The following is a 17457-nucleotide window of genomic DNA, read 5'->3' on the forward strand; positions in this document are numbered from 1 at the left end:
GTCCTCAGTACCCTTCTGATCTGTATATCCAATAATATCTTACTTTGCTCTCATTCATTCAAGAGAGTTATTGCAGATATAAAATTGTGGAATGACAGCTTCTCCCCTTCTTGGCACAGTAACAACAGTAGCTCATTATCTTCTGAACTCTTCTTGTTGATGAGAAGTCTCTGTCAGTGGAATTGTTGCTCTTATTAGATCATTGTATTTTACCTTTGATAATTTTTAATATTACCTCTTACTACTAGAAAAATTAAATTTTAAGAGAATATAACAAAGACTTTAAGAGACAAATAAAATTATAGTTTCTATTAGAAATCAAAATGGTTATGAAACAAAAAGGTACTATGATGAACCAAGAAATATGTGTATATATGTATTATAGACATATATAAATATATATTTATATGTATACATATGTGTGTATCAACTTAAAAATCTAAGAAAAACAAAGTTATTAAATTTTTAAAAATTAAGATGAGATAAATTTTAAACTGGTGTCAGTCATAGGATAAATTCTGTAGGTTTTATGGATACTCTTTTTCTTTTTTTAACTTTTAAATTCAGGTGTACATGTGCAGGTTTGTTACATAGGTAAACTCATGTCATGGGGTTTGTGGTACAGATTATTTCGTCACTAAGGCATTAAGCCTAGTACCCATTAATTGTTTTTCATGATCCTCTCCTCTCACCTTCTGCCTTCTGATAGGCCCCTATGCCTGTTGTTTCCCTCTATGTGTCCATGTGTTCTTATCATTAAGCTCCCACGTATAAATAAGAATATGTGGTATTTGATTTTCTGATCCTGTTTTAGTTTCCTAAGGATAAAGACCTTCAGCTCCATCCATGTTCCTACAAAGGACATGATCTCATTCTTTTTCATGGCTGCGTAGTATTCCATGGAGTATATGTACCACATTTTCTTTATCTAGTCTACCGGTTTTTAATATTTAGGTTGATTCCATGTCTTTAATATTATGAATAGTGCTGCAGTAAATGTATGTGTTTATGTGTCTTTACAATGGAATCATTTATATTTCTTCGGGTGTATACCCAGCAATGGGATTGCTGAGTCAAATGGTAATTCTGCTTTTAGTTCTTTAAGAAATCTCCAGGGCTGGGTGCGGTGGCTCATGCCTGTAATCCCAGCATTTTGGGAGGCTGAGGCGGGCAGATCATTTGATGTCAGGAGTTCAAGACCATCCTGGTCAACATGGTGAAACCCTGTCTCTACTAAAAATACAAAAATTAGCCAGGTGTGATGGCGTGTGCCTGTAATTCCAGCTACTCAGGAGGCTGAGGTAAGAGAATCGCTTGAACTTGGGAGGTGGAGGTGGCAGTGAGCCAAGATTGTGCCATTGCACTCCAGTCTGGGCAACAGAACAAGACTCCGTGTCTAAATAAATAAATAAATAAATAAATAAATAGAAAAAGAAAAGAAATCGCCAAACTCCTTTCTGCAGTGATTCAATTAGTTTACATTCCCACCAACAGTGTGTAACTGTTGTATAACTGTTTTCTCTCTGCAGCCTTGCCAGCATCTGTTATGTTTTGACTTTTTAACAGTAGCCCTTCTGACTGATGTGAGATGATATCTCATTGTGGTTTTGATTTGCATTTATCTGATGATTAGTGAGGATGAGGATTTTTTCATATCTTTGTTCGCAGCTTGTATGTCTCCTTTTGAAGTGTCTGTTCATACCATTTGCTTACTTTTTAATGGGATTTTTTTTGTAAATTTGTTTAAGTTCCTTATAGATGCTGGATATTAGACCTTTGTCAGATGTATAGTTTGCAAATAATTTCTCCCATTCTGTAGATTGTCTGTCTACTTTGTTGATAATTTCCTTTACTGTGCAGAACTCTTTAGTTAATTAGATCCTATTTGTCAATTTTTGCTTTTATTGCAATTGCTTTTGGCGTCTTCATCATGCAATTTCTGTCTGTTTCTATGTCCAGAACAGTATCACCTAGATTTTGTCTTCCAAGGTTTTTATTGCTTTGGGTTTTACATTTTAGTCTTTAATCCATTGTGAGTTGATTTTTGCATATGATATAAGGAAGGGGTCCAATTTCAATCTTCTGCGTATGGCTAGCCAGTTCTCCCAGCACCATTTATTGAATAGGGAGTCCTTTCCCCATTGCTTTTTTCAGTCAGCTTTGTTGAAGATCAGATGGTTCTAAGTGTAAGGCCTTATTTCTGGGTTCTCTATTCTCTTCCATTGGTCTATGTGTCTGTTCTTGTACCAGTACTATGCTGTTTTGGTTACTGTAGCCCTGAAGTATAGTTTGAAGTAAAATAGCATGATGCCTCCAGCTGTATTCTTTTTGCTTAGGGTTGCCTTGGCTATTTGGGCTCTTTTTTTGGTTTCATGTGAGTTCTAAAATAGTTTTCTCTAGTTCTGTGAAGAATATCATCGGTAGTTTGGTAGGAATGGCATTATGCAGTATGCCCATTTTAACAACATTGATTCTTTCTATCAATGAGCATGGAATGTTTTTCCATTTATTTGTGTCATCTCTGATTTCTTTGAACAGTGTTTTGTAGTTCTCATTGTTGAGATCTTTCACCTTCCTGGTTAGCTGTATTCCTACGTATTTTATTCTTTTTGTGGCAATTGTGAATGGGATTGCATTCCCGATTTGGCTCTTGGCTTGACTGCTGTTGGTGTATAGAAATTCTAGTGATTTTTGTATGTTGATTCTGTAGGTTTTATGGTACTCTTTTTCAAATTAAGCAATTTTTTTTCTATTTAAATTTTGCAGTCCTTTAGTCTGAGTAGTAAATGAATAATGAAAAAAATGAATTTTGCAGTTCTTTTGTAGAAAACAAATTCTAAATTTTGTATTCTTTGTGAATTTTGTTTTGAAGAAAATGTCAAGAACATGGTGAAGGGTGAAAGAGACAAAAAATATCTTAAAGGGCAGGTGAGAGACATACAAGATATGTTGATAGATGATAATATTGATCCAATAGAAATTCCAGAAAGTCTACACACAGTGAAACGTAGAGTATGGAGGAGAGATAGTCATCTGAGAAAACTGTCGGTCATTTACATTTATTGAGATTTATTTTTTATTTATTCTATTTTGTTCTCAGGGTTCATTTTTGATCTAAAGACTCAGGTCATCTTCAGTTACAAAAATTTCAATTTGCTTGAGTATAAATTTACCTTTATTGTATTCATTAAGTGGAGTGCATTTTTTTAGTGATTTAAGGACAAATTATTTTCAATTCTGGAACATTTTTGGTGAAATCTCTTCAAATATTGTTTTTTCCCCATTTTCTTCATTCATTTGCTTAGGAAACTATCACTTCTGCATTTAGCCTCTCAATCATTTATGTCTCTGAGTGGTGCTTTCAAAATGTTATCCCTTTGCCTGTCTGTATTCAAATTTGGGTAGATTCCTTCATGACATCTTCCAATACACAACTTCTTCCCTTTAATGATGGATGTGGACATTATCCTCTTCATTGTTTTTTAAAATTGTGTGTTATATTTCTTTTTTTTTAATACTTTAAGTTTTAGGGTACATGTGAACTACGTGCAGGTTTGTTACATATGTATACATGTGCCACATTGGTGTGCTGCACCCATTAACTCGTCATTTACATTAGGTATATCTCCTAATGCTATCCCTCCCCCTTCCCCCCACCCCACAACAGGCCCCAGTGTGTGATGTTCCCCTTCCTGTGTCCAAGTGTTCTCATTGTTCAATTCCCACCTATAAGTGAGAACATGCGGTGTTTGGTTTTTTGTCCTTGCGATAGTTTGCTGAGAATGATGGTTTCCAGCTTCATCCATGTCCCTACAAAGGACATGAACTCATCATTTTTTATGGCTGCATAGTATTCCATGGTGCATATGTGCCACATTTTCTTAATCCAGTCTATCATTGTTGGACATTTGGGTTGGTTCCAAGTCTTTGCTATTGTGAATAGTGTCGCAATAAACATACGTGTGCATGTATCACCACTGGCCGTCAGAGAAATGCAAATCAAAACCACAATGAGATACCGTCTCACACCAGTTAGAATGGCGATCACTAAAAAGTCAGGAAACAACAGGTGCTGGAGAGGATGTGGAGAAATAGGAACACTTTTACACTGTTGGTGGGACTGTAAACTAGTTCAACCATTGTGGAAGTCAGTGTGGCGATTCCTCAGGGATCTAGAACTAGAAATACCATTTGACCCAGCCATCCCATTACTGGGTATATACCCAAAGGATTATAAATCATGCTGCTATAAAGACAATTGTGTGTTATATTTCTTACTGCAAAAGTCTATAACTGATTTGTTTTTATAAACTAATTGTATTTTCGTGGCTATTTTATTTTTCTCAATTTATGTGTCATTTTAGAAAATATTATGTCTTCATTAATTTATTAAAGCATCCTAATCATTCTTATATTAGAGTCTTTGGAAGGTTGTTCTATACATTTAATTGCATCTTCAATGAATTTAAGGTTCTAATTATTTACTTTGTTTTCCCTTTTTAGTGTTAAATTTGTGTTTTAAAACAAACACGTTTGTTATGCAAATTTTGAGTGGAGGAGTTTTTGTTTTTATTACTGTTATTATTATTATCATTATTATTTGATTTTTCTATCTTGTTTCTCCCTCTTGTGGTCTTTAGATTTTGTTGTTCTTTACTTGACTCCAAGGGCCCCCTTATAAAAATCAGGTCTTATAACACTTTCTCAGGTTCTGTTGATCAAATTATAGAGCCGGCAAGCATATTGGCTTCTTGAAAGTCACTTTATCCAGCAACCCAGTAGTTGTTTTAAAACTTCTTTCATGGCCCCAATCCAAGCCCTGAGCTTCAAACAGTCACATCAGTACCACATCTCACAACAACTTGCCTTAACCCCATAAAAGCTAAGTTCCAGGTATTACTGTCTGCTTCCAGACTTGGAGCATATTATGTTTCTGATTCATTTCCAGTGTATGAAGGAGTTGTCACATTTTAAACTCTTTGGGGTTTGCATTTTGTATTTTCTCTCTCATATCCATGTATTTGAAGTAGAGGAGAAATTGGGAACCCATCTTGAGCAAAAATCTTCACTCTCTTCTTATGTAAATATGTCATCAGTAGAGTAGGTACAATGATAAAATTGTTCAGTGTCACTGAGCTCAACTTCTGGGAGAAAATAAAGATTGGTGAAAACAGTGGTAAATGAAAGAGGACCAGCCTCTATCTATTGCCTGGTTAGATTTAGCTGATTATGGCTTTCAATGAATATCATGAAATGACAAATCTTCTATTTTTCTCAAAAGAGTCTAGAGACACCAATTTTATCATGAAATTGCCTAGTTTTTAATATTAGTCAATAACTACAGATGTTAAATATCTCTAAAAGCCAAATTTGTAAGTCAACATCATAGGACTTTGGGCTGGATGGACCCATGAAATACTGATTTGTGGCCTCTGGCATAAAATTCATGCTCTATAATGAAATGTTTTTTATTTTCTCCCATTAGCTGTGAAATTTCTGTCTTAAGTACATCACAGGATTTTTCTGTCATGAGAGTATGGAAAGCAATCAGACCTGGATCACAGAAGTCATCCTGCTGGGATTCCAGGTGGACCCAGATCTGGAGTTGTTCCTCTTTGGGTTTTTCTTGCTATTCTACAGCTTCACCCTGATGGGAAATGGGATTATCCTGGGGCTCATCTGCTTGGAATCTAGACTGCACACACCCATGTACGTCTTCCTGTCACACCTGGCCATCGTGGACATGTCCTATGCCTCGAGTACTGTCCCTAAGATGCTAGCAAATCTTGTGATGCACAAAAAAGTCATCTCCTTTGCTCCTTGCATACTTCAGACTTTTTTGTATTTGGCGTTTGCTATTACAGAGTGTCTGATTTTGGTGGTGATGTGCTATGATCGATATGTGGCAATCTGTCACCTCTTGCAATACACCCTCATTATGAACTGGAGAGTGTGCACTGTCCTGGCCTCAACTTGCTGGATATTTAGCTTTCTCTTGGCTCTGGTACATATTACTCTTATTCTGAGGCTGCCTTTTTGTGGCCCACAAAAGATCAACCACTTTTTCTGTCAAATCATGTCTGTATTCAAATTGGCCTGTGCTGACACTAGGCTCGACCAGGCTGTCCTCTTTGCGGGTTCTGCGTTAGTCTTAGGGGGGCTGCTCTGCCTGGTGCTGGTCTCCTACTCGCACATCCTGGTGGCCATCTGAAGGATCCAGTCTGGGGAGGGCCGCAGAAAGGCCTTCTCTACCTGCTGCTCCCACCTCTGCGTGGTGGGGCTTTTCTTTGGCAGCGCCATCGTCATGTACATGGCCCCCAAGTCAAGCCATTCTCAAGAACAGAGGAAGATCTTTTCCCTGTTTTACAGCCTTTTCAACCCGATGCTGACCCCCTCATCTATAGCCTTAGGAACGCAGAGGTGAAAGGGGCTCTAAAGAGAGTCCTTTGGAAACAGAGATCAATGTGAAGAATCATTTGAGATATCCTGAGTGTGTAAGTATGGTTCTCATGACCCTGGGTCCTGAAATTTCCTTTTTAGTTCTTTAATTTACCACACCCAATACTGTTTATCTTCAGACTTCTTATAAAAAAAGAAACTGGCCTGGTGTGGTAGCTGATGCCTGTAATCCCAACATTTTGGGAGGCTGACCCGGGCGGATTACCTGAGGTCAGGAGTTCGGGACCAGCCTAACCAACATGGCAAAACACCGTCTCTATTAAAAATACAAAAATTAGCCGGGTGTGCTGGTGGGCGCCTGTAATCCCAGCTCTACTTGGGAGGCTGAGGCAGGAGAATCGCTTGAACCCAGGAGGCAGAAGTTGCACTGAACCAAGATTGTACCACTGCACTCCAGCCTGGGTGACAGAGCAAGACTCCCTCTCAAAAAAAAATAAATAAATAAAGAGAGAGAAACTAATTACTTTTACTATTTAAAGCATTGATGCCAAACCTGAGATAAACCTATGAAACAGAAAATCACAATCTAATCCTATTCATGAACATAGATGCAAACCTCTTAAAGAAAATATTAATGAAACAAGTCCATCAGAATGAAGTAAGGATATATTATAATGAAACTATGTATACCCTTAAAATGCAGCAATAATTTAACATTAAAACAAACAACAAAAATAACTTGCCCACATTAACAAATTAAAGAATACATTTCATATGAACATCTCAGTAGATCCAAGAAAGTGTTTGACAAGATTTAAGATCAATTCTTTACAAGCTAATATAGCAGTAAGACTTTCTAAACAGAATCTACCAAAAACAAAACAAAAATAAAAACAAAGCAGACGTCATGGTTAATGGTGAAATGTTAGCATCTGTCCTTTTCAGGTAAAGAATCAGACACAAAAAAAGTCACTTGTTTTTCTTGATTTCACTTTTTACTAGAGATCCTAACCAGTACAGTTAGACAAAAAGAACAAATACACCCATGCATGCGCACATACGCACACACACACACACACACACACACATGCGCACACACACACATTTGAGAAAGAAGAAACAAATTGTAATTACGTACAAATGACATTACTGTATATGTAGGAAATTCAAAAGAATTATAAGAAATTTTAAAGTAACTTGATACAAAATCAATATAAAATATATTATATTTTTAAAGCAATAACAATTAAAATGAAACTTGAAAAAATGCTACCATACACAACAGGATTTAATTTTCAAATGCTTAGGAATAATTATAACAAAGATTATACAAAAACTCTAAAGAGATAATTAAAAATTTATTGAGAGACTATGGTAAATAAATAGATACACAATGTGTGGTATGCCAAGTTCTTGGACTGAAAAACATAATATTACAATGATTCAATCTCCTTAAATTGATTATTAGACTTAATACAATCCCAATCAATATCCCAGCAGGGTGTGTGGATGTGTGCAGAACTCAACAAGCTAATCTTAAAATTCAAGGGACCAAGGCTAGCTCAAACCATATTAAAAGAGAAAGAGTACAACGTGGGAGGATTTGATCCTTCAGATATCAAAACACACTATATAGTGTAATAAACAGAACAGTGTGGTATTTATACACAGACCAATAAACAAACGGAATAGAAAGAAAATTAGCATATATTTGCTTTTATTAGCACTTGCTATATTAGAGGTGTGGCATGGCTTATCACTGGGGAATGAAAAAGCTTTGAAGTAAATGGTGTTGGGACAACTGAATCTTTATAAAGATATTCAAATCATGCAGAAAATTCAACTTCCGGTGTATTCAAGATTTAAGTGTCAAAGGCAGAACTCTAAAGCTTTTAGAAGATATACAAGAGAAGGATTTTTTAAACAATACATATAATTGCTATTGTGAAATAATATCTGATATTATAAAATCTTTAAGCTGCATTAAATAAAAATATTGGTGTATGTGACTGGGTTGAAATTAAGAACTTACGTTAATCAAAACAAGGCATAAAAAGTGAAAGGACAAGCCACAAAATCTTCTCCTGGAAGACCTTCTGATTTATCAGCTCTCAAGCAGTACATCCCCAAAGACCAGCATATTTCAGAGTCTCATGCATTTTCTTGACTAGATGACTTTCAATCATATCTCTTCAGTCTATCTTTTTATGGCATCATTAAGTACTTGAAGTTTTTCTCTTTATATATTTTTTTCACATGTGTGTTGTCAGTTTACAATCAGTAATATACAAGATCATTGTACACATCAATTTTGCCTTGTCATAGCTGTGTCTCTAGTATCTAGAGCAGAGCTAGGTACAGAGAAGATTCTCAATAATTATCTGTTGACCGATGACCAACAGGTATCCCCAGGAAAGTGTGAGCCCATCCACATTCTTCCTGAAACCAAGGAACAACCAAGTTAGAGGGAGAGAGGTGCATTTTTATGTTCTATTTATTAATAATTTTTATTTTGCACATGAGAAGATCGAGGAACACAGAGGTTGAGTAACCCTGAGTCATTGAGTTAGCATAATCAATGGAAAATATAGAGTTTAAAAAAATAGGTTTTCTGGCTCCAGAGCTGGTATTCTTTTGTTGTTAAACAATAGAAATTTATGTCCAAGATCAGGTGCCAAGCATTGTCGAGCTCTAGTGAGGACTCTTTTCTGGCTTTCTGAGAGTGTCTTCCCACTGTGTCTACACATGGCAGAGAGAGAGAGAGCCCATATTCTCAATACAATACTAACTCCATGTACAAGTGTAGCTTACACCAATGACCCAATGATTCAAGACAAAAGATAAACATATCTCCCTTCTACCACCAGGAAGGAAAGTTATCAGGATCGTTGAAGGACTTTCTTTCTTTCTCTCTTTCTTCCTTTCTTTCTTCTTTCTTTCCTTCCTTTCTCTTTCTCTTTCTTTCTTTCTTCTTCTTTCTTTCTTTCTTCCTCTTTTCTTCCTTTCTTTCTTCTCTCTTTATTTTCTTTATTTCCTTCCTTCCTTCCTCCCTCTTTTTTTAAATGAAGGACACATTATTGTCTCCTATGGGATTCTCAACTGTGAATACTCTATTGGGAATAATTATTATGATATTGGACCACTGTCACTGAAGGAAATTAATATTCCCTTCAATCGTGAGATCTAGTGATCATTAATTACCATGTGAGATATGGGGGGTGGTAGTTTTACAAACTTAACAAAAAAAATTATTTGTCAAAATGTAAGTAAAAGAGAACTTATAATGAAGGTAATATAGACACGAGGCTTCAAAAACTAAAATTAGTAGGGGAAAAAAGATAAATCATTCAGGTAAAAAGAACAGCAAAAGTCATCATAATGTATGGCGTCTACAAAAATTAAGATAAGACAAGAGTAGGATAAAAATAGAATTTTTAATTCTAAAATCACCTTAAAATAAATTTTAAAATGAAAGCAGAATAGAAGTTTTTTGGCAATACAGTATATGAGCCATTTTCAGATTTTGTTGTAGTGAGAAAATTTTCTGATATAACAATGTCTAAAACTAATAAAGAAGCAAAAGAAACTTATTTTTTGTCTTTCCCCTTTTTATCAAGAAGAAAAATCTTTTCCGGAAAGACTTACTCTCAGCAGATTGTTTGCTTGTATTGCTTTGGCCAAGAATGAGTCAAATGGAAGTCCTTAGTCCACTTACTAACAAAGAAGATGAGATCGAATGCTTGGCTTATATCAGTCATGGTTTAATCTCCCCTGGCTCATAGCAAGGACCATGTTCTCTGATATCTGCACTGCCTGAGAATCAGTATAGGGTCAGCAAGGAAGTGGGCAATGACCACTGAGCACACAACTGGCTTCTCGGCCAAATGGCTTAAATTCTGTTGCTAACCTCCTTGAATCTTGAAAAGAAGTAGGCCATTGAAGTGTGTAAATTTTCTCATCCATCAATTTTTGGGACCCAAATGATAGTCTGTGAAAATAAGGCACAATGTTTAAAACTATAATGGCTACAATCTGTAAATATAGTAAAAAATTATTCTTACACCAAAGGGACTCCTTTAAGAACCTAATCTGATACTGCTTTAAAAAAAAGATTCTGAATTAGAGTATTTTAGTTACATAGTAGATGCTCTTCCTTCTGCTATATTAAATATATACATATATATATACTTCAAAAAGTGTGAGGAGTATGAAAACAGTTTTATAAAAATATCTAAGATTGTCAGTTTATCCTTCTAGCCATATGTTTCTTTTAGATCACAGAAGTATCTGCAATTCAGTTAACCAAATGTGTAAGGGATGTGATTGTATTTTCCCTGTATTGCCTAACTTATTTTCATATTGGACAAATGTTCTTTTTACACAAAAAATAAAAGTCAAAATGCTTTCCTAAAATATTGTCGGATCTCATTTTTGCTAAATTATTTATCTGTCTGTCCTACTGTCTTTGCATCTGTATATGTTAATGAAGAAATTTGGGGGATATTGAGCTATCAATCATAATTATTTCCGGGTGCTGTGACCTAAAATAATTTTAATTTTTTTCATTGAACTTTAAAAAATGTCTTTATTTTGTACATGTTGAGCTTAAGTCCTTCTCACCAAAAAGAAGGCAGTTTTTTTTTCCCTTGAGGTGGGTAGGGAGATAGCATGATAAAGAAGTATTAAGACTTTTAAGAAACAGGCAATGTGAGTACAGATTTCCTGTTTACCACCAGCATGTGAGCAAAGGGAATGCAAACAATTTTCTCTCTTGATCAGTCGTATCCCTCATGCCTATAACCTTAACTATGCCTGACACATTACTGGTGTATGATAAACATTTGATTAAGGTAGACACTGGGGGCCAGCACCAACTTTCTAACTGTTGAACAAAGTGCAATGCAATACTATTGTCCCATTAATAAGCCCAAACATGGAGACTAAATCGCTGGAGAAGTCTGTGGCTTTAAGAGAGAAAGGCAACATCCCCCTTCAAGCCTGTTCATCCACAGTATATCAACAGTGGCAACAAGTTAGAAAACTCTCTATTTCACAGTATTTTTCTCTCACTTGATTTTCTAGGAAGGAAGTATGTATTCATTAGAATGCATCAGCTGCAAGTAACAAAAGTCATGTTAATTAATTGCCCCTTCCCTCCTCTGCATGGATTCTTTGTGCCAATTGCTAAGACTGCCTACCTCTTCTACCTCCTTATATGATACATCCATTCCAACTTTTTATTGAAGACTTCCCTTAATAGTCTGCTATTCTCTTTCTGTCTGGACTGGTTCCATCCCAACAATTCCATCTGCCTTTACCTTCTGTTGGACTCTCTAGTTCATTAATCATGCCATCCTCTTTTTTGATTTATTCCTCTGTTTTGATGGAGCACCTCCTACAAAAGCTTTATAAGGTTAAGGTGAGATGCAATCACAGAATTGATGGTGAAAACAGCCCTTAACATTTCAAATCCCATATCATTGTTTATATTATTTTATCTTCTTCAATAACCCATTGAAATCCTATGAAGGAAGCAGAATTTTTAAAAAAGAAACAAAAACAGTAAAAACTCAAGCCCTGCAAAGGAAATATTTATCTCTCAGAGATGGCAAATGTTAAAATATGCTTAGGCCAGCTGTAGGTATAGTAATTGATATAATCCACAAACACCTACTTCAAAATTGACTCACTTAATAAAGGTCCATCACCACTGATGGAGCCGTGTATACTTTACAGTATTTATTATTGCTAAAATATAAAATGTTAATCATTGTAAATTTAACACTCACAAGAAGTCTAAGACTTTCCATAAAAAATGTTTTGCTCTCACCTTTTCAAAGATTAGAAGCAAAAATAGACAAATTATGATATGTGAGTTTGTATCTATAGTAGACTGTGTTAAATGTCATTATATTGTACTCAACAAAAGGAATAAAATTGTGCTACTAATGCCAGTCTGAACAAATATGCAGCAGAATATTATTCTTAGCTCTATCCAGGTGCTGGTGAGTCAAATTTATTTTTCTGTAATAACCTCATGTGAAAGATGAACAATAAAAAATACTTAAAGTAAAATATTACTTAAACACAATCTTGAAGCATTCTTATAGTAAGTGCTCCTTTGGTCCATAACAGAAGGGAGACTGATTTGGGCTGAAGTAGTTGAAGAGGGCTCCATGAGTGTTTTGAATGGTTGGTGTTATGTATGAATTCAAGTGGGTAAAACAAGATTAAACGGACTTGAAACAAGGAATAGGAATTTCAAGAATGGGAGCTGCTGGGGGATAGTACTTGAATGAAATAGAGTGTGTGCATTGGAGAATAAGGAGGTAAGTGGAGGGAAGCTCTACTGGCCCACAGATCATTTTAAAAGAAAAATAGCCCCATTAGCCTCCTCTTGAATAGATATATTTTAGTGTTCTCCACAATAGATTAAATACATTACTATTATTGTTAAGTGCTTCTTCCACCATAGTTCAAAAACTAAAACTCTATAGAGAACTAGATTAAAAACAGACATGTAGTAAGAAAGAACTGGAAGGATTTTGCAATCATCACTCAGTGAAAATGAGAGAAAGAGAGAGAGAATAAAGCATGCTCATTTTATCTGTAGACCCTAACTTAGGATGAAGAAATCAAAACGTGGCTAAGAAATTTAGAGATGTTTGAGATAAAGGCACATTGAAGAAATTTAAGGAAGAAGATGAGGTATACCTGAACTGTGAAGTCAAAAATATTAGTAAGTGAGAAATGTGGAATGATTATCAAGAAGTCACGGCCTCTCCTCTACAGTCAAACAGCAGGAATTGGAAAGTGGAGCAATTTTAAGGCTGATAAAATAAGTAAGTTTTAAGAGAGTTTAATTGATATACTATCTTGAATATTTTGTTTTCTCTCCAAGGTCTTATCTCATATACAGAAATCCTGTCCCCATCCAATTTCAAGTTAACACACTAAAATAAATCCCATGAGAATACAGAGGGAACAAAATGAATAAACATGTGAGATGTTTTGATTGGTTAACTTGCTAATAGAAAAGGAATAAATTCTATAATTCCCTCTAGGGAGAATGTGAGTAGATGCTATCTCACATGGTTCTGTTCACTGAATCATTATTTTTGTCTGGGGAGTTAGTTGTAGACAAATGATAATAGAAAAAGCTCTGGCTTGCACAAACTAAGTCTGTCATAAAGTTCAGGAGAGCTCTGTTGCTGGGCTTCACTTCCCAAGGAGGCCCCTTTAGAGACAAGAATCAATCTCAGTCTATTTATTCTTCCCTCCTGTCATTGAGGTTTCTTCTAAGCCCAAGGCTATGTTTGAAGAAAAGACTATATATTATGCCACTGTAAGTAAAAGTGGTTCATTGACGCTGAGAAGAAGTTTGCAGGTGGGAAAAGGGAACCAGAAGTGAATGACATTTCCAGCTTAAGGTATTTTTGACAAAACACTGCGCTTGTGTAGTTTCCTTCTGGCCGTAAGCCTATGTTTATAACTGGGGTCCTGAGAGGAGCTCTGGGGACCACTACCAGTCCTCACAACCATGGGGTGGCCATGGTTCCTCTCACCCTCCTGGTCCCTCATCCTCACATGCCAGTGCCTGGCTTTGTCATGACTCCGCCAGAGAAGAGGAAGAGATAATATCCATGTAGGATATTATCTGGCTAAAGGGCTAAAAAGAACTCCAGGGACTACGTGGCCCAGGTGCCTCTTCTTACAAATAAGAAAACACTAAATCAGAGTTATTAAGTAGTTCACTTGTCCTGAGATTGATTGATCTTCCTTCTGCCATTGCTAACTGTCTGCCCTTCCAATTCTTGAATGATTGCCTGGCTAACTAGGACCCACTGCTCAGTTGTTCAAGAGAGAGATGTCATTCTCTCATAGAGCAACCCAATGCCTGTGGGGAAAAAATTCTCTTTTTGTTTCCTTATTTAGCAGAGGAACTGTTAAACATATAACACATTTCCTTGTTATTATTGGATCCAGAAGTCACTTTCCAATGATTGTTTCAAATCATCAATAATGATTTTTATGCACTTATTAAGTGCCTTATGATAGATAACTCATTTAATCCTCACAACCATCCTATAAGGTAGGGTTTGTTACCCACCCCATTTTGCAGATGGGGGAACTGAGGCACAGCAAGGCACAGAAAAGTCATAAATTTAGAGTGTAGCAAAGCCAGGATCTGAACCCAGGCAATAGGGCCCTATCTAGAATCTTTGCTTGTTTTTTTTTTTTCTAAATTATGCTATTCATTAGGATCAAATTGAGTATCAAAGTAACTACTGAGATGGTAAGTAATTTCTGAGTGATTGCAAATATTTGAAAAATCTGTGCTGTGCCAGAACCCCGTCTTTGATAGCCATGGCTTCCATTCTGACTAAAATATCGATAAAAACATTTACTTTTGATCGGTGTTAAATATCCTAAATATGTCCCCTTTTCTTCCATAAGATTCTCTCTCTCTCTCTCTCTCTCTCCCTCTCTCTCTCTCCCACTCTCTCTCTCTCCCTGTCTCTCTCTCCCTCTCTCTCTCTCCCTCTCTCTCTCTCTCTCCCTCTCTCTGTCATAGGCATGGCAGAATAGCACTTTGAGTTTTGAAAACTGTATTTTCTTCTTTAATACAGGAATGAGATTACATTAAATGATTCTTTTCCTCTCTTCAAGTTTCTTTTTAAACAATTTTATGAATCAAAATAGAAAAACAATGGCAATGAAAGCAAAATGTGTTTTTATTTAAATTCAAAAATAACCAAAAAGGAATGCAAAATAAATGTGAAAGAGTTTGCAAAACTGTAATGATCGCGTTGGATTTTTAATTCCAATGATTTAGATTCTTTCCTCAATTTTGTGGTCTCCGTAATGCTGTTAATAACAGCTAACATTTATTAAACCATTAACAGGTATCCTAGTGGTACTCATTCTTCACATCAGCCCTTTAGATAGCTGTTGTCATCATTTTACAGATGAAAATAGTGAGGTTCAGAATAAGGGACTCAACTTTGCAATGTTCACCATTCAGAATCAAGGTCAGAATGATTGTCTAAAGAGCACTGCTAACAATGCTTATCTCATTCTTCTTCAGAGATCATATTTTTTTTTCAATTACTGCTAATTTTGTCATGCTATGGAAGAACAGAGAACTGTATCCATGAAGGTTTTTTCCTCATTCTATGCGCTGAAGATCTTTCTTTGATGTGTAGCTGAAGTAGACTCTCAAAGAAAACTTCATTTCAGGCAACTGTGTCTTTATTGTATCTGCTCAGGCTTTTTACTCAGAGAAAAAAATAATCCAACTTCTTAAACTATGAAATCCAAAATGCAAAACCATGCCAATAATGAAAAAATGTGTTCAGCTTATAGTATACTTTTCTATGATCCTTGGCTTCACAAATGAGCTGATAAAACATTAGTTTGCGAGAAGAATCACCATTATGGAGTTGTCACCTTATGACCCTTGCTAGCAAACTCTTAAAATGTACATTTGACATCTCATGTTAGATGTGGTTTGGTTGCAGTTCACATCTAATTAAATAAGACTAACAGTTCTATTTGCTCCTTTATTTATTCCATTCCTTTAGAAATAGTTTATTTTGGCTACTGCTTTCTTTCAGAAATGTCATACCAAAAAAAATCACATGTAAAATTCTGTAAATGCAGATTATGTTACTTATAAACTTTGATTAGTCAAACAATTCTAACCATTTGGCAAAAGGAAGCTCATGATGCATTTGTAATTGCTGAGGCATCCAAGTACTTGCTACCCTGGGTCCCTGAACTGGGTGCAGAAACATAGAGATGCACACAGCATAGTTGAGAGCCATGGGGCTTGTCACATCCCACTCCCAGGATTCTGTCTCAGGCTGCCCTCCCTCTGTAAGTTGTGACCCTACTTCACCTCTGGGAGGTCTCCTATGTCTCATCGAAAGACTATCTTTGGAAAGAAATTTAGTCTTTTCAGTTCCCTGTTTCTTTCTTTTGATTTTTAACTGGAAATTCCCAGAGGCTACTTTACAGATGAGAAAATTAAAAGACATTGAAATGTAGTTCTCTGTATGATGAAGCTCATTTTCTTTGACCTGTGCAGATTTATAACTTGGCTTTGCTTCTGCCCTTGTTCATAATTTGGTGGATGTGGCAAAAATTTTCAACCTGGTTTAAGATCCACTTCTACTTTTAGTCAATAGATGATGTTGATTGTTTCTCTATCAGGACAACCTGGGAAAAAAATACATGCTTCTGTAGGAGAAGTGATACTGAGATTTTTCAATTTCTACTTACTTGTTAAGGATTAATACTTTCTCATAATTTAGTGACTTATTTCTCCCATTTGAAGCTCTAAGAAAGTCTTCTAAGATCAGATATTCCTGTTAAAACTTGGTGAGAAGCCTGGGCACAGTGGCTCACGCCTGTAATCCCAGCACTTTGGAAGGCCAAGGTAGGTGAATCACTTGAGGTCAGGAGTTCGAGACCTGCCTGGCCAATATGGTGAAACCCCATCACTACTAAAAATGCAAAAATTAGCCAGGCATGGTGGTGCATGCCTGTAGTCCCAGCTGCTCTGGAGGCTGAGGCAAGAGAATTGCTTGAGCCCAGGAGGCGGAGTTTGCAGTGAGCCGAGATTGTGCCACTATTCTCCAACCTGGGCAACAGAGCAAGGCTCATCTCGAAAAAAAAAAAGAAAAAAAAAAAAAACTAAGTGAGATGTGCAGAAATAGAGTAAACTTTAATTCTATATTTCATTTTGAAGTTTTTCCAAATAAGAAATGCCCTGTTTTGTTTCCTGTAAAGCACAAAGTTCATTAAAAACAAATGAACAGGTGTGCAAACAATTTATACAAAAGATAAGTCGCTGAATATTCCAACTTTGTAGAGATCATCAGTATAAATAACTTCATGCTTAAAGAATTTTCCTGCATATATGTGAATAGATACAAAAGACATAAATATGTTTATATTCTAAAATATAAATCAGGTCATATAATACACACATACGTTAACTTCATGGAATGACCTAAAGATCAAAATTGTCCTTTTTCATGGCTGCATGGTATT

The 17457-nt window shown here is 35.9% G+C and overlaps 1 protein-coding gene across 1 annotated transcript; it reads left to right on the forward strand.

Moving 5' to 3' along the window:
- The first annotated feature begins 5536 nt into the window (after window positions 1–5536).
- LOC100435522 (olfactory receptor 2A12) lies at window positions 5537–6554 on the forward strand. The gene is given in 2 exon segments (XM_002818611.5): window positions 5537–6386; window positions 6389–6554. Coding segments are annotated over 2 exon segments (930 nt in total). The 3' UTR covers window positions 6469–6554.
- The last annotated feature ends 10903 nt before the right edge of the window (window positions 6555–17457 follow it).

This window comes from Pongo abelii, chromosome 6 (genome assembly GCF_028885655.2).
Source record: "Pongo abelii isolate AG06213 chromosome 6, NHGRI_mPonAbe1-v2.0_pri, whole genome shotgun sequence".
Classification (NCBI taxonomy): Eukaryota; Metazoa; Chordata; class Mammalia; order Primates; family Hominidae; genus Pongo; species Pongo abelii.